A 26,872-nucleotide genomic window follows, 5' to 3' on the forward strand; every position below is an offset into this window, starting at 1 on the left:
GTGTTGCTGTTTTGTATCATTTTTAGTATTATTACCTAAATCTCTTGGTGCACTGTTTTTAAATGTTGCATTGCTACTTTGCATTGTTTGTGGAGGTTTTTTTTCCCACTGGAACTCCAGAAAAATGGACTATGCCATCATCCCTGGAAAATGTATTTTTGATTCATTTTGCAGTTCTGTGTGTTAATGTTTTGAGCAGTATCCCACAAAATCCTACTGGAAGTGGGGGGAGTTGTAAGTTGTTCAGTATGCATATGTTCTGGTAATTCTGTCATCATATGTACCTACGTATTACAAGCTTTTGTCCAGGTTTTCAGTGTCTGCAGGTTGAGCGTATGTTCATATCCTCACTCACGTTCTTGCTATGTTGACAGTTGCCCGCAAATCTACCAGACGTGTGCATTCATTTGCAGTTAGCAGTGTCACTTCAAAGAGCCACTATAGCAAATGAATGCTGCTTGTAGTTTTTCATATTTTACTGGTTTGTTTTATCAAATATAGCTTATCCTTGTTCTCACCAATTAGAAACTCATTTCACTTTCGCTATTAATGTATACTTTTTAATGACCTTAGCAAGTTGCAAGGTAACAGTCGCAGGATATAAAATTGTGGGCTGATTTACAGTTTAAACTGCAGAAAATGGTGTATGTCTAAGCCTGTCATGCAAGCTGAGATAAATTACTTTCTGAAATAACTTAATATATAACAGGAAAATATGATAGAAAGTTCATGATCTGTGGCAAAAAACAAGTAGAACTGAAGAAACTGAACGATTCTGAAGGGTTTCTGAATACTAAACTGCATCTGTGTGACATTGCAGGGGGCAAATATAGCCCTGTCATTTTTCCACTGCTGGGAAGGAAGAGATGTTTGATTTTCCTACACTTGAAGGAGCCTGTTTTTCTTTACCTCAAGACCACTAAATACCTTCACTTTTATTTTTAATATCAAGTCTCTGTAAGGCTCTAACTGTTGTTTCTGTTGTAGTGCATCCTTTTCATAGGATCATAGGACGTTACTAGGCTATATGCCCTGAGGGCCTTAGAAGCCTAGCCAAGAATTTAGCCCATGTTCCAACAAGTCAGCACCTGATGCCCCTGTCCAGCAGGGACAGAAGTGGAATCCCAGGGGTGTATTTTCTGTTCCCCATCCAGTTATCCAGGTTGCATTTAAAAAGGATTAATGAGGTACTCTGCTTGATGTGGAGATGAGACTGTTCCACAGAAGGGGAGTCTCTGGGTCACAAATCTGTCCTGCCAACAAGTCCTATTGATGTCACAGACTGGGTTGAGGTCGTGCATGCGGGTTACTCAAGTGGAGCTTGACTTGCGGATATGCAGCAGTCCCATCAACGCGGGCTCTGAGATCACTTTATATGCCAGACAGAGGTCGCCTCTGAGGAGTCTGTATGAGACTAAGTAGAGGGACAGGGCTTTTAGCCTATCTGTGTAGGGTAGATGTTTGAGGCCCTGGATTCTCCTGGGGAGGAACCGCTGCAGTCTCTCCAGCTGCTGCATGTGCTTTGTGAGGTACATGCGTTGTACTCTTATAAGGGAAGAATACAGGGATGTTATGACCTCCTTGTCCCTGGATGAGATACCCTTCTTAATAAGGTGGGCCATGTAGAAAGCTTTATGTGCAACGAAGGCAATATGGTGGTCAAAAGTCAGTTTGCTATCAACCTGGGTGCCCAAGTCCCTCACAACTGATTGCGTGCTTAAGACCTTGTTATTAATGTGATCTTTGGGGGGCCATCACTGTCCCCAAAGGGGATGATGATGTATTTTTTGGCATTCATTTTGAGGCCATGTTTCTGGCACCAGTCGTTTGTTTGGGTGAAACCCTCTTGGAGGATGCTCACATCACCAGGGGAATTGATGACAGCACCCAACTTGCAGTCATCTGCAAACTTGGTAAGTCATAGTCCAATGGTTTTGGCCTGCACCTCAGAAAAGTATATCCAAACAACAGACCCCAAGGCCAATCCCTGGGGTACACCGCTCATTATGGGTCTACTGCTTGAGATGGCTTCCCCAGTTTTGAGTAGGTGGGTTCTATCAGTGAGCCAGTTTGCTACCCATCTGGTAACATACAGATTGATGCCTAATTGAGAGAGTTTATGTATTATAACTGAGTGGGGAATAGTATCAAAGACCTTGGCCAGTTTAAAGTAAGTGGTGTGCACCATCTTCTCCTCTTCGTCCATGGCTTTGGTGACTGTCAAAAAAGTTGACCAGATTTAACAGGCATGACCTCCCCTTGATGAAACCAAGCTGTGTGGGATTGAGTGTTTGGAGGTTGCCAGTGTCCTTGTTAATGAGGTCTATGATCTGTTCCATGGCCGTGCAGATCAGGCTAGTTAGGCTGATGGGTCTATAATTTCCTGGATCAGTGGACACACCACTTTTGTGCAGAGGGATGACAGTGGCTATCCTCCACATGGAGGCTGTAATTTTTTGCCCTTTGAGAGGGCAGTGATGACTTGCTGTCTAGAGATAAGGGGAGGGGGAAGGTGCTGTGAATGTTCTTATTTACTGATTCGGGGAGGGGGCGGAGGGTTGATGTTTTCACTGAACCTGTCTGTCAGCAGGTTGGCTTTATCTATGGTGTTTGTGTATGTTGGGTCCTTGACCTCCAAGTCTGAGCAGATCTGATTGCTTCCTTTGAGATTGCGGACATATGTGAATAAGGCCTTATGATTGTCTTTAATAGATGTGGCCAATTTGGACTTGAAGTTTGCTTTAGAGGATTTCACTAGTGCTCTTATTTGCTTGTCCAAGTTTTGATCCAATTTGGCACTTGCTCCTTCTTGGTCCTTGGCAGCAGTTTTTTCCTTTAATTATAGATTTTATTTATTGCAGATGTCCACCTGACAGGTTTACTCTTCCTTGACGAGGATTATTTTGTCCTGTCGGGTATACCTGATTTCATGCAGCTATATAAATGCTCGTATAGTACTTTGCTGTAGGTTTGGACACTGATGCCAGTTCCTACAGAGGGGGAGGGAACTGTGAAGCTATTTATACCTTTTCTCAGGAGGTTGTAATCAGCTTTGGAGAAGTGAGAAGTGAGAAGTTTTTTTTCTTTGACCCTAGCAAGGGGGTAGTCGAGGGAGATGGTGACTTCGAAAGTGACCACTTTGCGGACGGATCTTACCAGGGAGGATGACACTGTAGGGAAGCTGCAGTGGTTACTCATGTTGGTTAATACCAAGTCCAAGATATTATCACCACTTTTGGAGGTGTCGACCAGCTGGTCCAAGGCATTTTCATTGATGAAATCAAGGAATCTCTTGGGATTTGTGTTTTGACATGAGTAGTTCTTCCAATCTGTGGTTGGATAGTTAAAGTCACCCAGGATCAGGGTAGACGGTTAAATCTTGATAGGTTCGAAGAGGTCCAGATATTTGGAGTGGGTATCTTGAGTCAAGGTTGGGAGCCTGTAGTTAGCTATGATTTGAATAGGGGTTTTGTGAATGGTTAACTGCACCTGGAGTGTCTTTTGTGAGTCATACTGTTTGACCAGCCTAGAGGTGTGTATGTCTTTAATATATATTGAAACTCCACCTCCTTTTGCTTTGCTGCCCACAGATTGGGGTCTGAACGTAGCATAGGACGAGTAACCTGGTATGGCTGGGGTACTCAGCTTTGAACCAGGTTTCTGTGACTTTATAAATGTCAGCATCTTCCAGGTTAAGAATGCCTGCAATGAGTGCAGTTCTGTGTTTAGACGCCTAGCGTTTAGCAGCATTACCTTTAATTTGAGTTTTGATGAACCTTCTATGTTGGTGGTTTGACTTCATGGCATTGCCTAAAAAAGGCACTATGGAGGAGGCAAGAGCCTTTGCCCTAAGGCCAAGGGAGACAGATGCAGGCCATCACTGGCAAAGGATCGTGGTCTGTCAATCATGTCTTCCCAGGCTGTCAGATACTGGATCCCCTTGGAATGACACCAGAAACTAAGCCAGTGCTGAAAACAATGCTGCTTGAAAACTTTAATTAGCATTTTATTCTCATTAGCTTCAGAAATGGCTCTCATTTTTTCTTTCTTCACAAAAGTTTTAAATAGCCATTTGCCGTTTAACTCCAGCCTTCCTGATGATAAACTTGTCCTGCTTTCCTTTTTGTGTATAAGATATTTTGTTTTTGATTGTATGGCATGAAATGTACTAATATTTGTACAAGTAATTGTGGTGTATCTTATGGTGAAATCCTTAAATAATGGTGTGCTGTTTCTATTCGAATATCACTAAAATGTTAATCTTTTTTACATGAGAATATTCTGGTTCATCAGTAACCACTTTGCAGATAATATACACAAGTGTGAAATTCACTTTGTTCAGATAGTATCACTGTTGGAGGAGTTCTGTATCCCAAGGTGTGCAGAGGCCTCTAAGTTTATTTATTTTATTTTATGCTTTTATTTTACTTTATTTTACTTTTATTTACCTGGAAAGTCTGACTGGGCATGGCAGGCCCTTTTCATCAGAGGCCTGGGGAGCAAAGCATCCATATGTGCATTAAGTTTAGTTATACAATTATATTTAAAGTTATAAAAGACAAATGTACAAATTAAAACTTATTTGCAAGAAATTGTACATACATGAATATATAACTAGGTGGAAAGATATAAACAGGGCATGCAGATCTGTTTTGCAGAACAGGTCCAGAAGGGAACAGTTAGTGTAGTATGGTGATATAAGACCAGTGTAAGCATTTACAGTCAGTTAGCAAAAAAGAGATAGATGTAAGACAAGGGTATAGAATAAGAGGGAGTGAATAAAGGAAGGAGGGGTGGCTACCTTGTCAAGGGACCCAGTTTATGTAGGGATAATGGACATACTGATCTGAAAACTGATAATGACATCATCTAGGTCCTAGACATGAGCAAAGCCAAGATTAATTTAGGAATTGTTTTAGGTTTGTTTTAAACATGTGTATGTTGTCAATTTCTTTGAGAATAAGTGGAAGGTCTTTAATTTGGAGATGTAATTTGAGAAGAGAGCATCTCCAGCTGAGTTTTGTAATTTTGTAATTTGAAGTAGTCCTTTAATTTTTGAACAGAGTGTCCATGTTTGAGAATAAACTGGAAACGTGTCTTGAAGGGTAAGGCTTTTTTTTCTGGGTAGTGAAGTATACTGTGGTAAGCTGCAAGAACTGTAGTTAATGGGAGAGTTCCACCTAGTTAATTTATTGCAGGAATTTATAGTGGTGGGTTGTACAGGAGAGATGTGCAGCAAAGTATGCTATTCTATTATAGGATTGCTCCAATTTTATTTACTGTGTTGATTGCAATGCTATGAGGATGGGAGAGGTATATAATGGAGAAGGAAGCAGATATGTTTAACAAGTGCTTTTCTAGAATTGTCAGTGAAGAAATATTTGGCTTAGTAAAGCAGACTGAGCTTTTGAATGTTTTTTTTTTGTATTAATTTTTATTGCTATTTGGATATGTATGTCGTATTTCTTATTTTCATCTATGAGGATATTTTGAGTTTAGCATGTAGAACCAGTTCTGTCTTTCTTTTGTTTGCGATGTAATATTGAAATCATTTTTGGTTTTGGAGAGATTTTAGGATTTATGAGGAGTTCTCAATTTTCTAACAATGTTTCAGTTGATGAGAATCCTTCTTGGGTCACATCTAAAAGCCTTTTTCCACATAGTAGGGACTTGACATTCCTGTGTGGAAACTTTATGATTTTATATATTGGAGTTGAGATGGTCTCATCTGTCAATTTTAGATATTAAGGAATAAGGTTCTCTGCAGCCAGAGTTGGAGTTTTGAGTTTGAGGAGATATTTCTTTTATAATAGAGGTTGTAACTGGCTTAAAGGAGAATTGGTTTACAAAGATTTTAGGTTCCTATAAGGATTGTAGGTTGAAGATGGTGTTATGGTTAATCATTTTTGGCTTTGAAGAGATTTTTAGGATTTATGAGGAGTTCTGAATTTTCTAACAAGGTTTCAATTGACAAGAATGCTGATTGGGTCACATCTTGGAGCTTGTGCAAGTCAGGGACAGAACAACTGAGTATGGAATCATTGGCATGTTGAATTACAAAACTGAATTACGACAGCCTGTCTGGTGGCAGAGTGGAGGCCTTTTATGAAAGTATTAAACAGTAGGGGTCCCAGTGTAGAGCTTTGTGGTATGCATATGTTAATGGTTTGAAAAGATGAGCAAACATTTTGCTGTTTTACAGCTTAATTTCCATTTATAGGATAACTGTTGAACCAGGAAAGATAGAGAAAGAGGTATGATAACTCTAAATGAGACAATTTTTGTAGAAGTTTAGCATGGGACACTGTGTCAAATACTTTTGATAAATCCAAGAAGAGAGAGGATGCCAGTATCCCTGAATTTATGTTTTTTGTTCACTAATTCTACAAATTTGAGTAAGGCTGTGGTCATGCTATGGTGAGGAGGAAAGCTGTATTGAGATTTAAATTGTAGGTTGTTAGTGGCATATAGTTTAGTTGTTTTGCATGAATACAGTTTTCAAGGATCATGGAAACTGGAGGAAGATTGACAATGGACTTATAGTTGGAGTAATCATTTTAGGGTACTTCTTTATGTGGAGGAAGTATAAAAGCCTATTTCCACATAGTAGGGACTTAATATTCCTGTATAGATGTGTTTATGATTATATTGGAGTGGAGATGGTCTCAACTGTCAGTTTTAGATATTATGGAGGAAGGTTCTCTGCAGCAGAGTTGGGGTTTTGAGTTTGAGGAGATATTTATTTTATAATAGAGGTTGTAACTTGCTTAAAGGATAATTGGTTTACAAAGATTTTAGGTTCCTGTAAGGATTGTAGTTTGGAGATGGTGTTATGATTAATTAAAGCAGTTACAACCCAAAGAAAGTGGGAATAAAAATGTTTGGCTGTTACAGCTGTGGACAGGTCTGGTGCAAGATTTGATTGAGAGCTACAGCCTGTGTTTAACAGATTTTTAATTGATAACCAGAAGGATTTGTGCATGTTCTGGCAGTTTATTTGCAAGTTGCAGAGTATTGTTTTTTGTCACATTTTATGCTGTCTTTACTATCAATTCCATAGGTGTTTGTTATTGTTGAATGTTTTTTGGGTTTTTAGAATCAGACATATTTCTAGGCTTTGTCTCTTTTTATATTAGCTATTTGGATTTTAAAGTTAATGATGGGGCAGGATTATACGTTGTTCTTTTAATTACTGGTCACATTAATTTGGTATTCTCATAAAATCTTTGTTAAATTGTAGAGTGGCTTCATTTAGTGGAGATTTTAATATGTTCCAAATATATCTTTTTAATGTTGAAATAAGAGTATCTGTGTCTAAATTTGTTATAGACATGGAGTAGATTGTAAACTGGGGTACAGGAGACAAAGACCACTTGCATGGGTTGTATAGTACCTACCTATGATCCTATATAAAGGGATTACCCCATTAATCCATTTTACAGATTTTGCTTTGACCAGTTTTATTCTTTCAGAAGCAGACATGAGAAGCCATAGATCCTTTTAGATATCTTAGGGAAACAGTATGAGAGAAAATGGGCCTTATTGCATACTGTTTTCTGATGTATTTCAGGTAATTCTGAAGAAGGAGCCTGTGAATATTTTCCATTTTTACATCTTTTTCTTAAAGATTGTGCTTTGTTTGATGTAAAAAGAAAGTATGCTTTATTTCCAGTTTTTGTATTCCTTTATCTTATTTGGCAGTTTCTGTAAGGTCTCAGCTGTGAGGATTGAGTATGTATTCCTTCAGATCAGTACAGTGTTCCAGCAATGCTGATAACTGAATTCCCTGGTTGTTTTATGAATTCTTTCATAGCAGTTCCAAGCTGTGCTCTGAAAGGTGACAGTCTAGTAGGGTGTGCAGATTGTAGGAGGAGACATGCAGCACATCCTTGGCATTGCCATGTGTTCTCCTTGAATGTAGGGTTATTTATAGGTTAATGCTACACTTATATCTGGAAAGCTTATCATATTACCCTTTTAGTGAGAAGAGCACAATAGTTCCCTCTAGAGAAGATAATTCATACTATTACCAATCATTGAGATTGGCTTTGTGTAGTGAGAGAGGTAATTTGCTTGATTTGCAGAAAGAGGTTATATTAAGGCTGGGAAAGAAATTGGGTAAGGAACCTATAATGCCAGCAGATGTTAATCTTACACTAAAGGTGTAGGTTTTTGGATTTTTTGGAAATGGGTGTTTGTTAGACTGGACTGTTCATGCTGTGAATGTAGAAAGAGACAAAAGCACAGGGCCTTTCGTAGAATAACATAGTTTTGTATTGCAGGAGCCTGCATGAGGCACAGGAGAGGAAGCAAGATTTTAACATGTCAGGATAGCTCAAGTGGCTTCCCAAATCAGCCTACAATCATTTGCCCTTTGACTAAACTTTCCTTGTTGTAAAGAAGACAACTCTAATATAAATTAGTGGTTAAAGAAAGCTAATTCCCAACATGTTTGAAATCATTTGAGAATAATGTATTTCTTAACAGAAGCATCTGTTGTATGGCTTGTGATTTTTTTTTTAAATTAATCGTTTTTGGGACCTTTCAATTTGTATGAGGTGCTAAGATAGGTACATTCCAAAAAATGCTGTAGTTCACTAGGAGGTGTAGAGCCACAAACCATGAACTGAACAGGGTAACATTTATTGGGTTAAGCATTTTTGTCCTTTGAAATGCTTATGACTTTATTAAACCTAATTAAAAACTGTCAATACATGCAAATAAAAGTGATACTGCCAAAGTTTTGTTAGGGGATTAAAAAAATCCCTAGCATATAAAAACAAATAATAATTCACTAAGTTTTCTATTACATTTATCAGCTAAAATCAAATAAAATGCAATACAAAACTATCTTAATAGAAGTCATAAATTCATTAAATACACTTATTTTAGCTTTAGTATTTGTGAGACTGCAAGCCCAGCTGTCTGGAATTTTGTAAATAATTATATGTCATTTGTGAATATTAATGTGAGCCATAGGCTTGTATTACAAATGTAAGAGAACTATATGTTATGTGTATATTAAACTACTGGTGCAGAAGTATGTGTTGAACTGTATGTTATGTACTGAGCTTCAAGAATATAACCACAGTGTACCCTGCTGGAAAAGAGCAGAAATGTGTATAAACTATATACCTCTGCAAATGTGTGTTTTAATGGTAGAAATTGGAACATACAGCGTTAACTTGCAAAACCTCAAGAAAATAAGTGGAAATTGTTTTACGATTCTGATATCTCTCTTTCAGCTCAGAGCAGACACAATATCTAGAGTTGGAGGTTTCCTATTGTTTTGAAACAGAAATAATTATTAGGTTTCAAATGTAAAAGTGTTTTACAACTTCCAGTTCTAGGGAAACTTGCACTCATCATCAGCACTACATTTGCCTTACTCTGTAAGTAAGATTTAGGAATAGTATCTCTCTTAGATATAGATAGGAATATAGTAAAGATAAGTTTAGATCAAATGGTGGAAATTGAAAAAGGGTAATTGTGAGGTGGAGTTCAGGGAAGAGTTAAGTCAGGCACTGGGTGGCAGTGAAGAGTTACCAAATAGTTGGGTAACTACAGCAGAGCTAGTAAGGGAGACTGATAGAAAGGTGCTTGGTATTGCATCTGGACAGAGGAAGGACGACAAGGAGACATGGTGGTGGAATGACAAGGAGACATGGTGGTGGAATGAGGAAGTACAGGAGAGTATACAGAGAAAGAGGATGGCAAAGAAGAAGTGGGATTGTCAGAGAAATGAAGAAAGTAGACAGGAGTATAAGGAGATGAGGTGCATGGCGAAGAGAGAGGTGGCTAAGGATAAGGCATATGAAGAGTTGTATGAAAGGTTGGACACTAAGGAGGGAGAAAAGGACACGTACCGATTGGCTAGACAGAGGGACCGAGCTAGGAAAGATGTGCAGCAGGTAAAGGTGATAAAGGATAATGAAGGAAACATACTTACAAGCGAGGAGAGTGTGTTGAGCAGATGGAAAGAGTACTTTGAGGGGTTGATGAATGAAGAGAATGAGAGGGAGAGAAGGTTGGATGATGTGGGGATAGTGAATCATGAAGTGCAATGGATTAGCAAGGAGGAAGTAAGGATAGCTATGAAGAGGATGAAGAATGGAAACGCTGTTGGTCCAGATGATATACCTGTGGAAGCATGGAGGTGTTTAGGTGAAATGGCAGTGGAGTTTTTAACCAGATTATTTAATAAAATTTTGGAAAGTGAGAGGATGCCTAATAGAATGGATAAAAAGTGTTTTGGTACCGATTTTTAAGAATAAGGGTGATGTGCAGAGCTGTAGTAACTACAGAGGGATTACACTGATCAGTCACAGCATGAAGTTATTGGAAAGAGTAGTGGAAGCTAGGTTAAGAAGGGATGTGATGTTTAGTGATCAGCAGTATGGTTTCATGCCGGGAAAGAGTACTACAGATGCGATGTTTGCTCTGAGAGGTTTGATAGAGAAGTACAGAGAAGGTCAGAAGGAGTTGCATTGTGTTTTTGTAGACTTAGAGAAAGCATATGACAGGGTGCCTAGAGAGGAGTTGTGGTATTGTATGAGGAAGTCAGGAGTGACAGAGAAGTATATAAGAGTGGTACAGGATATGTACGAAGGTAGTGTGACAACGGTGAGGTCTGCAGTGGGAGTGACGGATGCGTTTAAGGTGGAGGTGGGATTACATCAAGGATCAGCTCTGAGCCCTTTCTTATTTGCAATGGTGATGGACAGGTTGACAGACGAGATCAGACAGGAGTCCCCATGGACTATGATGTTTGCAGATGACATTGTGGTCTGTAGTGAGAGTAGGGAACAGGTGGAGAAGACCCTGGAGAGATGGAGACATGCTCTAGACTGAAATGGAATGAAGGTCGGCAGGACTAAGACAGAATATATGTGTGTGAATGAGAGGGAGGATAGAGGAATGGTGAGGATGCAAGGAGTAGAGATGGCGAAGGTGGATGAGTTTAAATACTTGGGATCAATAGTTCAGAGTAATGGTGAGTGTGGAAGAGAGGTGAAGAAGAGAGTACAGGCAGGGTGGAGAAGTGTCAGGAGTGATTTGTGACAGACGAGTACCAGTAAGAGTGAAAGGGAAGGTCTACAAGAGGGTAGTGAGACCAGCTATGTTATATGGGTTGGAGACAGTGGCATTGACAAAAAGGCAGGAGTTAGAGCTGGATGTGGCAGAGTTAAAGATGTTAAGATTTGCACTGAGTGTGACGAGGGTGGACAGGATTAGGAATAAGTATATTAGAGGGTCAGCCCAGGTTGGAAGGTTTGGAGACAAAGCCAGAGAGGCAAGATTACATTGGTTTGGACATGTGCTGAGGTGGGATGCTGAGTATATTGGGGAAAAAGATGCAAAAATGAAGCTATTGGGAAAAAGATGCTAAAAATGAAGCTACCAGGTAACAGGAAAAGAGGAAGGCCTAAGATAAGGTTTATGGATGTGGTGAGAGAGAACATGCAGGTGGTTGGTGTGACAGAGCAAAATGCAGAGGACAGGAAGAAATGAAAACGGATGATCCGCTGTGGCGACCCTTAACAGGAACAGCCGAAAGAAGAAGATGATGATAGTAAAGATAAGTTTAGATTTTTTCTGTATTTATTTGAGACTGTCCTGCAATGTTGTTTTAAAATATTTCCCATGATTCTGAACTCTGTAGATACTGTGTTGATTGAGTATTGTCTTGTTTTGCATTATTTATTATTAAATATATTTAAACCTTTTAATTGTGACTGGTTTGTTTAGAGATATTGATGCCCTTAGAGTACTTGCACATGTATTTGATGACACTGTATAGGCTACTCCAGTACCTTAGTCTTGGTCACACTTACCATTTGGATAATAGTAACATTACACAGTAGGATTAGAAACCCTTTGATAAGGGCCTTATAGTAGCTGATAAGTAAGGGTGGCTGGTGGCAGCTGGTACTACCTTATAGTCTGGGCAGAAGGGGTCATAGCTAGTAAACCTGTGACAGCCTTTCCCAGGTGTGTGTGTGTGTGTGTTTGTATATCAGTCACATCTCAAAGTGTGTGTGTCAGCTACTTGGGCAGGAACACGAAACACTGGTTGGACAGAGAGGGTGCTGGAGGTCTTAGCTTGGCCACTCGGCTGATATTTAACCCTATAGCTGTGCCAGTGGGGAATCCTATTGGGGATCTGGATAAAGAGAGAGAAACCAGCCCCAGACTGACAGAGATCTCTGAGTGCTCTTAAGTGAAATTGTACTTTACTGTGTGCGTACTTGTCATCATCCCAATGTGTACATCCCTCACTGGTGCTAGTGGTAAGGATTGAGGCTCCTTGCTTGCTGGACCAGTGCAGGGGTGTCAGAGTATTCTCTTTTAAAACTGGATAGACAGAAAGACTGTCATTAATACCTGAAAACATGGTGACATTGAGTCACAATTGCCAGCCAGGTTCCTTACGTTCTGATAAGTTATTCCATGAACCTCCTCTCTCATTGACTATTATTTTATCAAGAACAAAGAGGAACATGTTAAAATTGTGACATGTTAAGGAGTGTTTGATTAAAGCATTGTTAATATTTTTTTAATGTCATAGTAGTGTTTGTATATCCTTTTTCTGAGAGATCTTTTAAGTTTTGTCTACATAAAGGCAACATGAGATGGACAATAAACAAGGCAGATCTGTTAATATTATAGTCAATACACTCTATGATAATTCTGGGTAACTTTTGCAGCACTCTCACTGTGGCATTTTTTACATCACTTATAACCTTATCTTTTTTATTTCAAAAAAGCTTTTAATGTCAGGGTCCCATCTAAAAACTACTTTTTGTTTACACCCAAATGTTGCATAAAGTTCCTCTGAAAAGGTTGCTTCCCAGTTGTGCTCTAGTGTGGATTGAATGTTGTAAGAATAAAAAAAAAGTGGTAATAAATTTTACATTAATGCCACCATCTTTTTGGGAAGGAGTGTAGTAACAGAAAACTTGCCATAAATTAAAGTATGTTTAAACCTTTTTTCTTGACCAGTTGTTAACCTCTGCACTAACTCAATCAAGTAAATCCAGGGGGAAATCCCTATTCAATAGTAATTGTTGAAAATAATTAGGTACTAAGTAAAAATCTCTGTCTTCCCACATCAGCCTAGAAAGTTTAATCATTTTCCCCTTGACTAAACTTTTCATGATGTTGTAAAGATGACAACTCCAATAATATAAGTAAGTGGTTGAAAAAGTTGCTTTCCAAAACATGTTTGTTTGAAAACATTTAAGAAGAATGTGTTGTATTTCTTAACACAAGCATCTAACTGTTGTATGGCTTGTTGTGAAAAGATGTAAGAAATTTCTAGAAAAGTTGTTATTGATTCCAGATAGTTAAAAAACGACACCAGTTGTTGATGTATCCCCTGGCCATAAATGAAAATGTCATCTTGATACCGGAAATACAAATAAATTTAAGACTAAAACATGTTAAACATATTGTTCATGTTATTGTAAAACTAAGTTTGCATAACTAGGAACAGGAGTAGCACCCATAGCAATGCCTGTAAGTAGATATTAATAACCACCCTCAAAATAAAGAGAATTGTTATTAATGATCATTGTATAAAAATGTTAGCAATCTAAGTTCATCATAATTCCGTACTTTTTATCGACTCACCATGCTCGTAAACTACTCTTTGCCAGTGAAGTGGGGAATTAACAAATACAAATTCTTATTGTCAGCTGTAATTAAAAATGCCTCTTCACTGTAATGGAATAGAGAAAGACACTGTACAAAGTGTCAAGAATCTCTAACTTTATGTTCATCAAAAATATGTTTTTATTTTATAAATTTTTGTTACTAATTTCATATATTTTATTAATTTTTTCCTTCCTTTGTTCAGGTCAATTGTGCATAGTATATATAAAGTTTTATAATACTTGTTTATTGATGATTGTATTGTTAAACATTATATTATTTGGAAAATAAAAAAAATTATTTGAAAAAATATGTTTTTAACTTTCTTTTTATGTGGAATTTTGATGTTATAAATGACAAAAATGGCTGATACAACAGGATTTTCTATGAAAAGAGAATGCAATTCTTTTGAATTACATCTTGAAGTAGCAGTTCCTTTAAAATAAAATTATTTGCTTAAACAATGTCAATTTTATTTTTTGATGCATTTACATAAAATAGTGCATTGGATAGAACTTGATTCATTGTAGTAAAATAATCAAATGAATTCATAATAATGAGTCCTTTCACCCTTGTTAAGTTTCATAATTCATAAAGTCTTATCAGAAGAAACTTCATGTGAAATGTTTTTCTATACTTCGTTGAGGTAAAAAAAAACAAAAACAAAAAAAAAGTGATAATATTGTAACAGATGTTGATAATTTTAACAGTGCTTTCTAATCTCGTACTCCTGCTATTTGTGTCTATAACTTTAAAGTTTTCAGCTTCACCCATGTCAGTATTGCCTCCTTTTATTTGAATTTGCATAAATTAGTTTTTTTTGTGCCTTTATTTAGAATGAATCTTGTTCTTTACACTCTCAAATTAAATTTAACTTTGTTTGGTTGACAACAACTTAGTGGTATCCACAAATAGAGACTTTACTTTTTTCAGTCTTCCTTATTTATTAGTGAATGTGTTTGAGCATTTGTGTGAGGTAGATATTAGGAGGTTATGTACTTCAGTTTCTGGGTTTTAACGAAAATCTCTTCAGTTTTAAAACAAACAGTATTAAAACTAAAATAATTGTATTTATAGACATTTTAGATGTATCGAGTTAATTTTATGTTGTATTTGTTTTTGATTAATGATTTTCTAAGTATTAGTAACTGGTTGTTTTTTAATCACCTAACATGGCATTGGCAGCATCCTTTCTATTTAAATGTACTGGCAGTTTTTTAATTGGGTTTTGATAAAGTTCTAAGCATATAAAAGGATGAAGGTGATTACCCTAATAAACATTACCCAGGTGGATTCTTGACTGGTGTGTTTTTGAAACATTCCAAATAAGGTATTATATTTAATTATATTTAATGACTGGTATAGTATGGGAGGAGTATGAATGGATAAGGACATTCTTTAACCTAGATGAGATGTCCTGACAGATAGGCTGTGCAATGCAGAAAAACATTTTTAACCACATCTAAGGCATGGTGATTTTTGAGGCCTCATTGTCTGTGTTAGAACCTAAGATACTAAAGAATCTATTTTACAGGATGACATTGTGACAGCAATGTGATAAGAAGGGCAGGGGCTTTACTGAAGGTAACTGTGCTACATTTCCTGGTATTTTCATTGAGTCCATTACTACAATACCAAGTGTTTGGACTGATCACTGAAATCATATTCTGAGTCTAGTGTTCACTCTACCTAATACAGAGAGAAGATTTGAGAAGGCCAACCCAATTAGGTTCTTCCTTCCTCTCTCCTTGCACTTTACTAACAAAAAAAAAATCTGCTTTTACTGTATTTGTGTTTTGTCCTACTTTATTTTGCTTTTGCCTCTTCTTAAAAGTACTCAATTTTATTTATTCTGCTGCACTTATTGCTGCTTGGTAGTAGCCTGATTAAATTGTAACTGTTATTCTAAGTCTTTTGGTTTAAGCACTTGGGCTTCATACTGGTTGTTTTACATTAAGAAGGTTTGTGGTCTGCACTGTTGTGGCAGGACAGGTAGCTTACATCCTTCTAAGCTGGAAATTGCTGATTGAAAGCTCATTGTCTGCTATTCTAAAAGTGTATCAGTTCTGGTTTAAGCACTTGGGCTTCAGGCCAAATATTCTACATTAAGAATGTTTGTGGTCTGCACTCTTATGGGAGGAGAGGCCGGATTCTGCCTTCTGAGCTGGGAATTTCTGGTCACAGGCTTATTGTGCCTGCTTATTCAAATTGTTTCTTTCTCAAATTGGTGTGCCTTGTTGCTGTAGCATAGGACCAGATTCAGGCCTGCTGAGTCTAGCTTTGTTTGCATAACTTGAGCACTGATCCAGGCCATCTTTTTTTGACAAGGTTCCCCTGCACCCTAGTAGTGGGAGTGTGCAGTTAGAACTTGTCTGATTGAAGACCTCTGGAACAGGGCTCAGTTTTGAGTTTTTTTCTGGTTAATTGGGTAACTTGTTTAAATCAGATTGTTCATTTTCTATTGTTTTATATATATATATATATATATATATATATATATATAAATTTTGCACTTTATTCATCTGCATTTACTGTATTTGTGTTTCTTCCTACTTTATTACTAGGGGCATTGACTTCAACTCTGAACTGAGATATATAACAATAAGCATATTTTTATGCGCATTTAAAGTGGTTTTTTTTGTATCTGCTTTATTTTCTGAAAAAAAATATATATACTTGTTTCCCGCCTTTCTAAGCTAGTATAGTCTAGTTTTCAGGCTAGTGCTGAATTCAGGGCTGTGTTACAAATCTCTGTGTTTGCCCATACCTTACTTGGATTGAAGGAAGTTTCTCTATTCACCTGTGAGAGAGGGGAGCTTTGAGCAGCCTATCTTTCCCTGGAGGAGTGGTTTCAGTCCAGAAAGTAGTAGTTTATTGGCCACTGGGCTAATTTCTATCTCTTTCATTTCCCTGCTGTAAAAACTGCATTTGCCCAGTTTTGCGGACCGGGCAGCGCCGGTTAGCTAGGGTATAACTATTCCCGGCTCCACAAAGTCTCCTCTTCAATTTTTCCCGTGGAACTAGACAAACGTTCAACTTAAGCACTCAAGCCATTAATTTCTCAGCCCAGCACTTGCTCAAAACACATAGCAAGCACTTATAAACCCTAGCACTACAGAAGGACAAGGCTCTCTGTTCGACCTTACCAGCCATTCAGTAAAACAGTTCACTGTACCTATCCAGGCATGTCCAAAGGGCAGTTTCAGGTGTACTCTCCAGTCCAACTGGTGAATCTGGGCATTTTGAGGCAATGTTACAACTGCCTCATGTACACAGACAACCCTCAACCCTCTCCTCCTACCACCAAACACTAATACATGCGAGAGATGCAATTATACAGCCAAACTGGAGGCTAAGCTCTCTCAACCTAAGACTGGATCAGACAGTCAAGAGGAGAAGGGAAATACTGGCATCACACCACCAGTCTCACATAGACCCATTAAACCAGCACCGGAAAAAAAAAAACACGTAAATGCACAAAAACATACTCAAATGCTCTAAATAAAAATCTGCAAAAGCAACAGAGCCCTCCAAATCAGACATCCAAGCAACCTTCACCCCCCCCCAACACAAACCATGAAACACATACTTCACAAAACCAGTGTGCCACGCAGTCACAGCTCTCAAAGCAAAATAACATACCCAACATACTAGTAATAGGTGACTCATTAGTCAGGCACACTGACGTCCTACTCACTAGGCTGAATAAGGAGAAGGTTACTGTTAGATGGTTTTCGGGTGGCAGGATCTGCCGTATAACACAAGCACTCAGGTCACTCCAGAACAAGTACAAATACGACTCTGTCATTGTCCATGTTGGTGTGAATGACCTGAGCCGTACCTCCCTGGACTACATGAAAAGAGACATGGAAGAGCTCTCTGATCACGTAGCCCAGGCCGGTATGACCATGACCCTGAGTAGCATCCTGCCCTCACCAAGAATGATACCATGGTATAAAGAAAAAATTATCAATTTCAACGATTGGCTAAGTTTCTGGTGTCATTCAAAGGGGATCCAGTGTATCTCTGCCTGGGATGACATGCTCGACAAGCCAAACTGCTTCGCTAGAGATGGTTTACACCTGTTACCTTAGGCTTTCGAATACTGGCCAAGGCTCTTGCCACCCCCATAGTGCCTTTTTTAGGCAAGGCTCAAAAGACAAACCCACCACCTTAAATAGCACAAGTAACAAAAAACTGAGAGTAATACTACTCTAGTCTAAACCTCAAAATGCACGCACTCGAGGCACTCCTCAGTAAGGAAAAAAATTAATATATGTGCAGCAACAGAAACCTGGTTTAAGGCTCCAGAGAGCATCCCAGCACTATTGGGCTACAACTAATATACCATACATTTTGACCACAGAACCCGGACCGAAATACAAAAGGTGGTGGAGTATCCATGTTCATCAAAGATAACCACACCTCCAGGTTAGTGGCACAGCACGATGCTTCAGAGATTATCCATGTGGAACTAACAACGGGCAAAACTGCAATTCAAATTATAGCTTGCTACAGATCACCCACCATGTCCCAGGACCACCATTCTGCATTTCTGGAAACACTGGATAATATAAAGGTCCTACCAAACACCCTAATATTGGGTGATTTCAACTACCCAAACATTAACTGGGAGAACTACTCAAGTACTAACTCCCTTGCCCAAAATTTCCTAGAATTTATAAACTCAAACGCCCTGGAACAACTGGTCAACACTCCCACCAGAGGTGAAAACATATCGGACTTGGTCATCACCAACATGGGCGACTGGTATTCCACACCGGAGGTCTGACCATAAACAAATCACTTTGGATATCCACATTCCGCCCCCACCCCCGGACAAGGAAACCACTGTGAAAAACTTTTCAAAAGCAAACTTCACGTTACTTAAGATGGAGGTGGAAAGTTTCAAAGCCCCCATGTTAAAGGATAACGCTGTCCAAGCTGCAAATTCCTTTACTAATGCATTCTATGGGCACCTACAAGAATGCATGGATCGTGCTATCCGAAGCAAAGGCAAGACTCACTCCTCCAAGAAAAGTAAACCAGTCTGGTGGACCCCTGCCATAAACAAGCTATACAATAGAAGGAGGAAACTAGTACAGAAAAGAGTAAAATCCCAAGAAGGGAAGACATCCCTGATCAGTATCAGCAAGAAACTATGATCCTTCATAAAATCTTCCAAGGCGAGCTTTGAAAGAAAACTTGCCAAGGACTCCAAAGATAACCACAAGGCATTCTTTAGCTATGTCAGGAATCTAAGTGGCAATGCTCAGATCTGCTCGAAGTTGGTGCAGAATGGCACAAAATACACTGAACCAACCGATATTGCCAACATCCTGGCAGACAGGTTTAGTGGTTCAGTGCAAACTTCACCCCCCTCTCACTCCCAAAAGGGCCCATAACCATGCCAGATGAATGTAGAGCCCCTGAAATCACAGACACTCAGGTTAAAATAGCCTTCTCCAAAGCCAAAAACACAGCATCAATGGGACTGGACGGTGTCCCAGGCTGTGTCCTACATGAACTCAAAGATGAACTAACCCCTCAACTAAACACACTGTTCAAACTCAGCCTCTCCACAGGCTACTTACCCGTAGAGTGGTGCACAGCAACAGTTATTCTGCTCCACAAAGTTGGAGCTGCAACATACCCCGGGAACTATCATCCTATAAGCCTGACTAGCTTGGTCTGCAAGGCTATGGAGCGCATCATCATGGAACGCATTAACAGAGACATTGGGAAACTCCAAACACTGGACCCTACCCAGTTCGGCTTTGTTAAGGGCAGATCATGCCTCCTAAACCGGGTGGACTTCTTTGAAACAGTTACCAAGGCTATAGACGAGGGAAAGGTGGTCTACACAGCCTACCTAGACCTCACAAAGGCCGTTGACACCATTCCCCATTCTGGTATTATAGACAAGCTCACCAGCCTTAACATAAACCCCTATGTCACAAGATGGGTTGCCATTTGGCTCACGGACAGAACCCACATGGTGAGAGTTGGGGGAGCTAGGTATTACTCTAAACCTGTTACAAGTGGTGTTCCCCAGGGCTCAGTCGTAGGACCCCTCCTATTTGGCATATACTTCTCAGAGGTTCAGACAAGCACAGGAAGACTATAGGGTATGCTGTTCCCACAGAACCAGGAAGCTGGCATGCTGTATACCTCCTGATTCTCACCCTGGAATGATGGGGGCAATCAGAATTCCTAGGGAGAAATGATTGAGCTGTATGGCTGCCGCGTAGCCTATGAGTGCTTGGATCCCATCCCCTGAAACAAATGTGCTGATAGGGTGCATGTAGTGGAACTTCCAGACAAGGTCCTGGGGGAGTAAAAAAATGGAAAGTCAGTAGACAATGAACTATTTGACTTAATATAGTCAATGTGGGCAAAACTATGGCTGCCCAGTTATAATGCCTGAATAGCCCTAAAATCTCATATTATTTGACATTTGATTACCGGGAAAGTCCAACAGGGTAGGAGCCCATTTTCAGTGGAAGCCCGGGGAGGAAAACTCCAAAGTATTACAAAACATTTTAAGAACAACAATTTTACATTCTTTAAAATAATGCAAAAAAAAATCTACACTTTTAAGTAAAATATACCAAATTGCATGTAATATGAAAACATTGGTTAAGAATAGATACAATTTATATAACAGTATTTTAATATTTAGATACATTTTAGCCAATTTATAGAGAAATTAAAGGTAAGTTAGTACAGCACAAACTGGAAATGCAGTATGAAGTAAGAGAAAAGCAGGCTTGTGGTATATTTAGAGAGAACGCCAGGGAAGAGAAACTGATAGAAGTAAGGAAGTGAGTGAAGAAGGAGCATAAGGAGATATAAGGTATGAATAGGTATTTGTTCACATTTAGGGATATAGTTTATCCTGGTGTTGAACAAGAACAGAGCCAGCTTTTGGCTAGGAAGGCTTTCAGAATGGCAGTGAAGGACGGGAGGGAGGATATTGACCTGATGGATACAGGTAAGGAGTTCCAGGCCTCAGCAACATGGTACAAGTATAGACAATGCCCAGCAGATTTGATAGGACTGTGGCCAGATAGGAGTTTTTGATCATTGGATTGTAATGACAGACTGAACATAGTTGTGTAGAATGTTATTTAGTGCTGGACAAGCAGATGGGTGCTGTGTAAATGTTAGCTGATGGAGTAGTTCTAATCAATTTAGGCTTTTTAGTGCTATACATTGGTGGGTTCTGAAAGGGGCATTTGCTGCAAATTTATCAACTTTGTTTTAGCATTGTTCAGATTTTGATTTTTGTAATGCCTGAAGGTTAATAAGGGTGGGAGCACCATAAAGGACTGTGGGGAGGAGATATGTAATTGCATGTTTAGTTTTAGTTGCATTGGTGAGAAGGTTTTTGGCTCTGTAAAGCATTCCTAGTTTTTGATTTTTTGTTATACAGTTTTGTACGTGCAGGTCAAATCTAAGATTACCATCTACTGTCATATCTAATAATTTGCTGTGAGTAGTGACTTCAGTGGTCATATTATCAAGAGAGAGGACTTTAAATTTTACTTTTTTTTTTCTTGAGAGAGGAATTTGGGGAAAAAGTAGTAGTTCTTTTTAGGATTGAGCATGAGTTGTGAGTTACAAAGCCAAGCTTCAGTGGCTATTAAAGCTTCCTGAGTAAATTTTTGGAGGTGCACCATGTTGTCAGGTGTGCAGATGAATGTAGAGTCATCTGCACACTGTGTTAGGGAGGCCTGATGTGTGGAGGGTGTTTGTTAGAAGGTTAATGAGGAGGGGAACAAGAATAGAGCCACGTGATAACACCACAATATGCCATTGTAGCACTTCCCAGAAGACATTCCTAGGAAACCAGTCATATGTCTTCTCCAGATCCACAAAACGTATTGGTGTAGCACCTTCAGTAAGACATTCTAGGGTAACTGGTCATATGCCTTCTCCAGGTCCACGAAACACAAATAAGCCAAACTCCAGTAACCCCTCCATTATGTGTATGCAAGGGCAAAGAGTTGATCCACTTTTTCATGCTAGGAATCTGTATTGCTGCACCTGAATCAGAGACTTGACAGGATTACTCCACTTTTTTATGCTAGGATGGAATCTGTTTTCTGCACCTGGATCAAGACTTGACTGGATGGAGTCTCATTTCCAGCACCAAGGCAGAAACTTTCCCTCTTTGAAAACTGGTTAGCACCATAACAATTTACTAATCCAGCAGAGATATCCTTGCATTTTGTAGTAAAGCAGATGCTGAGTCCTAGGACACATCTTTCAGTTTATCAGATAGTCTTTATTCCCAGCATTACCTGTGGCCATAAACTTTCAATAGTGTCTGAAAGGATTGGATAATGGATAGTAGTTCCAGAAGTGAGGCTCCTTTGCAGGGTTACTGAGCTCACTGTCTGTGACTGAGGAGGTTGGCAGTCTGGGATGCTCTTGGAATAGAGCCACTGTTCCTCAGCATTGAGAAGAGACAGTTGAGGTTGTTTTGGCATCTAGTAAGGACATCATCTGACTGCCTTCAGTGGAAGGTGTAGAAGGCATGACCAGTTTGGAGAATGCCCCAGGATATGCTGAAGAGTTATCTGTCAACTCTTCTCAGAGCACCTTGGTATCCCCAAGGAAGAAATGGATCCTGTTGTTTGAGATAGGGAAGTCTGCTTTTTCCTGTTCTGCGTGCTGCCACCACGACCGTCACCATGATGAGCAGTTTTGAAAATAGATTTCTGGATGAAGAGCTGGTGCTGCACAACTAAGATCATCCCCTGGCTTTAGCCTTGAGATGTGTCATTTTCCTTCAGTACACTTTACCCACTAGCGTTGATTGCCTCTGATAATCTGAAAAATACAGAAAAAAGGTTTTATAAAATATATAAAGGGGCAAAGGATGATGGGTGAATATCATATAGATAATTTAGTTAAACTAATTGTGACTATGTTTTCTGCTATTAGTATTTTAAGCTGACTGAGTGCTGTTGCTTTTAAGGAGCTACAGTAATCACACCAGTTGAGGCAGTTCCACAAGAGGATGAACCAGCAGCAGCAACAACAGCAGCAGATGCAGCAGAACCTGCAACAGTTGAGCAAGATGCAGCTATTCACAAGGGGTACCATGAGTATGCCATTCAGCAAGCACCATTTGAGCAACCAATGAAGTCAAGCAGGTAAGGCCACTTGAAGAGGACCCATCAGTTATACCGTGTAAGACCATATATTGCTGGAGCTTAAAGAAGACATCATCTTTATTGTTTTATTTTAAACGTGAGACAATGTAAAACATTGATTTAATCTTTGGATAACTTTTTTGCAGTCCTGTAGCTGAGTGGTGCCATCTTATTTTCATGTTCTTTAATATTATTTTTAAATTAATCACTGCATGGAATGCTGTACTGTATTTTTGTACAGACATAGCATGTAGAGTTGTTCTTTAAATACTATACTGAACCCAACCTGGACAGAAGGTAGTGATGTCTACAGTTAATTCAAAGATGTTACCAAAGTTCACAAATATATTTCACTTGGGGGTGGGCGGTCCATGTCTTGGGCATTGGTCCTACAGCCCTTTACTTCATTTAACCTGCCCTGAAGTTACTGCATGTTGGAGAAAAAAAGGAAAGCCTTCAGCACTGCAGCATCTGGAATAAAAACTTTTTGTGACCTATGCACTGACAGCAGTGGTACTCCTGGAGATGTGAACATTTAAGACCACTGACAGAATGGTTTCACTCGAGCAGTTTACATCAAACAAGCAATGTCTTGGATTAGTATCTGGGACACTGATGAATGCACAGTGTTTAGATTCCTACTGTATATTTTGTTTGTAGCAAACAAAGTTGGTTAAATTAAATTGGACTTCTAAGGCAGAAAAGAAGGTGGAGGGCTACATGACAGACTTGATATTCATGAAGTGGCAATAGGTGGAATACTTGTGAGCATGTTGTTTGAGTTCTGGAAGTCTTTGATCCACCTTTGAAAGCAGTAGTGGTGGCCCAAGAAAAGCGCAATCCAGATGGCTTGTCTAACGAACTTGAGTTCAAAAAGTAGAAGGCCAGAGAGTCACAGTCTATGCCTGAGCCCAGATATGGCACTGCTTTGAAACTAGTAGATTCCACAGTGGCCTCCAAGTCTTTGCCAATAGAGTCATTGTTGTGTGGTGAGATGTCTCTTTCCTTGTCTGCAAATTGACATGAAGATGGTGTTCGGAATTAAGTTGATCTTCGGAATTTCCCCCCACACCTTCTTGGGAAACAGACACAGGATTCTGTGACCTCTCCCTCTTTCTGGCATAGCCTAATGCTCCACTAGTATTTTAGAAGTAGACTGTCAAGTAGATGGGTATGAACTCAGGGCAGGAGTGTCAGCACAATTCTTCTTCCACCAAGGAGAGTGGATGCTCATTAGCCTTAGCTGACATGGTTCCTACAGGCCCTGCTGCATCCATTTTATTATCTATGGATGCCATCTGTTTTATTTTTTGGTTATTCTTTCCCCCATGATCATCAAGGCCCTTGTCTAGATCCATTCTTTTCTCCCTAACCTAACTTCTGAGAACACATGGGGAAGAAAGTGGGAGGTGGAGATCATAGCAATAACCCCACTGGATTAAGAGATCTTTGGATTCTTAACACCCTATCTGTTGTCCGGAAACCATGAGACATTGCTTACAATACTACCAAGTCCACCCGAGATTCCTTGGGTAATGGTCTCTTTCCTGCTGTAGGACTCTGTCAAGGCCCTCCACCATGATGGGCAAGCTGGTTCAGATTCGTTCTGTAATCTGTGCTAAGCCCCCTTTTTTAACATCTTACTAGCCGGTTGAAGCAAGGTCATCTCGGTCATAGTTAATGACAAAATCTCTGTGCTGGAGAGATGGGCCATCTTGCTTGTTGTGAATTGATTTTGCAGTATTCCATTATGATAAGATGAAGTATTTAGTTGTATGGATTTAAAAGGATTCTGTTGTGGCAGCTAAAGGTATGTTGGAAGAAGGATTCTGTTTTGCCAGCTAAAGGTATGTTGGAAGAGACTAATCCGAAGATAAAACAAAAATTAAGAAATTGTAAGCTCTTGATTATTGGTATAGATGGAAAGATGCAAGCAGTGAAAATGCTTTTAGAAGTTGTGAGTAGAAATAAACAATTAAAATCTATGTAGAAAGGGAAAATGACAAAAGTTAAGTGGTGGGATAAGTTGATCCCCTCCATTGAACAAGGTGACTGAGGCTTACCTGGTTTGAAGGGGTACTTTAAATCTGCAGCTGAGGCTCTTGTATGTAACTCAAGCAGACGTTTATAAATTAAAGAGCAAAAGGATTATGATGAAACAAGAAAAAAGTATGAGAGAAAATGAGAAGCTTAGATTTGGGAGTGCAAATCCTTAAGGAAATAGTAGTAACAGTACAAAATATTTTATGTGGTTACCTTTCAGGTTGTAATGCAACATCTTCAAGATTTTTGGATAGCTTTGATAAACAAGATGAGTGATAATGTAATGTATCCTTGTTTGAGACCACATGTATGATTCCAGAACTTGAATATGGGTGGGTTACTTTATATTCATAACATAACAGAAAGTATTCTAAAAAACAAGTTATGGTAGGAAGGCAGAAATGAGATTTTGTCAATAGAGAGGGCTGCAGGTAATGATACAGAAAATAAGCAAGAGGAACTTTGACTTTACTTGAGGAAATTAGCAAGGAAACCAAAATGTTCAACAAACACACAGTCTTAATGGCATTTGGGTTGTAGTGCCGTACTTTCCTCTCTCCGACAGTCTGTTAGAGCTTCAAACTCCTCCCTCAGCATGTCTGTGGATGTGAAGAACCAATCAGCTCTGAGAGCAGAATGGTACTTCACAACCACAGACAGCAACCCTTCAGGTTTTTCTAGTGGCACTGGTCTGGATCTCTGAGAAAACTAACTTCGGCCTTTTTTGTTCATTGCAACTCAGATAAGAAGCACTTTTAGTTATTTTAGTCCTCTCTCTGTCTTTTCTATTTCTTTTTATAGTAGATAGAATGTGTGTGTATATATCTTTAAGAAGTTAAAAAAGTGCACCTTAGCAGTATTGTTACTGGAGGAATTTCCCATCTGGAGTAAGCTGAACTCTGATTTATTGTATTCTTGAAAGGCTGGACAGTTTTTGCTGTACTGTGGCTGTTTCTGCTAACTGTTTTCTCACCTCGTGTTGCCATAGTCACATGTAAATGGCGGCTGTTATTTCCATTGATTTAAAACATTATTTTGAATTTTTATGAAAGGAAAACCTGCTATTTTCACAGTTTTTTCGGTATATATTTGTGTAAACAGGTGAATTAAGGTATTTAATGAGATTTTAAGTGATTTGTTCAAATTGCGATTTTGTTGCCATTTTGTTTTCTGACTAAATTTTTCATTACATCATCATATTGAATTCCTTATTTTAAACTACACTGTTTTTACATATGTGGGACTGAAACTGGCAGTTTATTGGGAGGTTTTGGTGATCTACATTGGTGCTTAGTTTAAGTACTGAATTGCTGTCTGTTTCTTCAGTACAGTGTTTTGTTTGTTTCACTGTTTAAATAGTCTTTAAATTGCTATTTTAAGGGAGAATATAGGTATTGATGTCCCTGTATTTACTGTGAGTGCAGTTTTACCTGTGTTTTTTACTGACCTGGCTAGTTTTTTTGCACCCTGTCTATAAGGACTCTGAAACTGTCCACCCCCCCCCCCATCTACTCTGTCTTCACCTACAAAAAATATGCCTTAGCCTAAGGCTTGTGACTCCACAGTAGCCTTAGCCATCTACTCTGTCTGCACCTACAAAAAATATGCATTAGTCTAAGGCTTGTGACTCCACAGTAGCCTTAGCCAAGAGCAGGCTATTGGAACCCTCGCCTTCTTTCATTTCTAGATCCTCTGGTGTGGTGTTGGTACCACAACTGTTCGTGACACAAGGGTCAGACACACCCTCTGGGGCTGTACCACTGCCTGGTTTGGGTACAGGAGAGCCAAATACTTTAGTTGTAGGGGAAGTCAGGGGTACAGAATCCATTGTTAGGATTGGTAAGATTCCCTCCAGGGATTCTCTTTCTACTATAGTAAATGATGAAAAGTGAGGAGGAGAAAACACCACTGGTTGAGCAACAGTCTGTTCCAGGTTTCCCACCAGAGATGGTTGCAATGGCTGTGTCCATTGTTTAAGCAGTTCCTGGGTTAATAGCAACTCCAGTATTTCC

General features: G+C 39.2%; 1 protein-coding gene across 1 annotated transcript in view; it reads left to right on the forward strand.

Moving 5' to 3' along the window:
- The window catches only part of ZFAT (zinc finger and AT-hook domain containing), a 1,471,085-nt gene that overhangs the window by 360,576 nt on the left and 1,083,637 nt on the right, over window positions 1-26,872 (forward strand). Inside the window, exon 5 of the mRNA XM_044067201.1 lies at window positions 22,640-22,817. Coding sequence (XP_043923136.1) covers window positions 22,640-22,817 — 178 coding nt within the window. The remainder of the gene's footprint in view (window positions 1-22,639; window positions 22,818-26,872) is intronic.

Source organism: Protopterus annectens, chromosome 3.part1, assembly GCF_019279795.1.
Source record: "Protopterus annectens isolate FY-2018-M chromosome 3.part1, PAN1.0, whole genome shotgun sequence".
Lineage (NCBI taxonomy): Eukaryota > Metazoa > Chordata > Ceratodontiformes > Protopteridae > Protopterus > Protopterus annectens.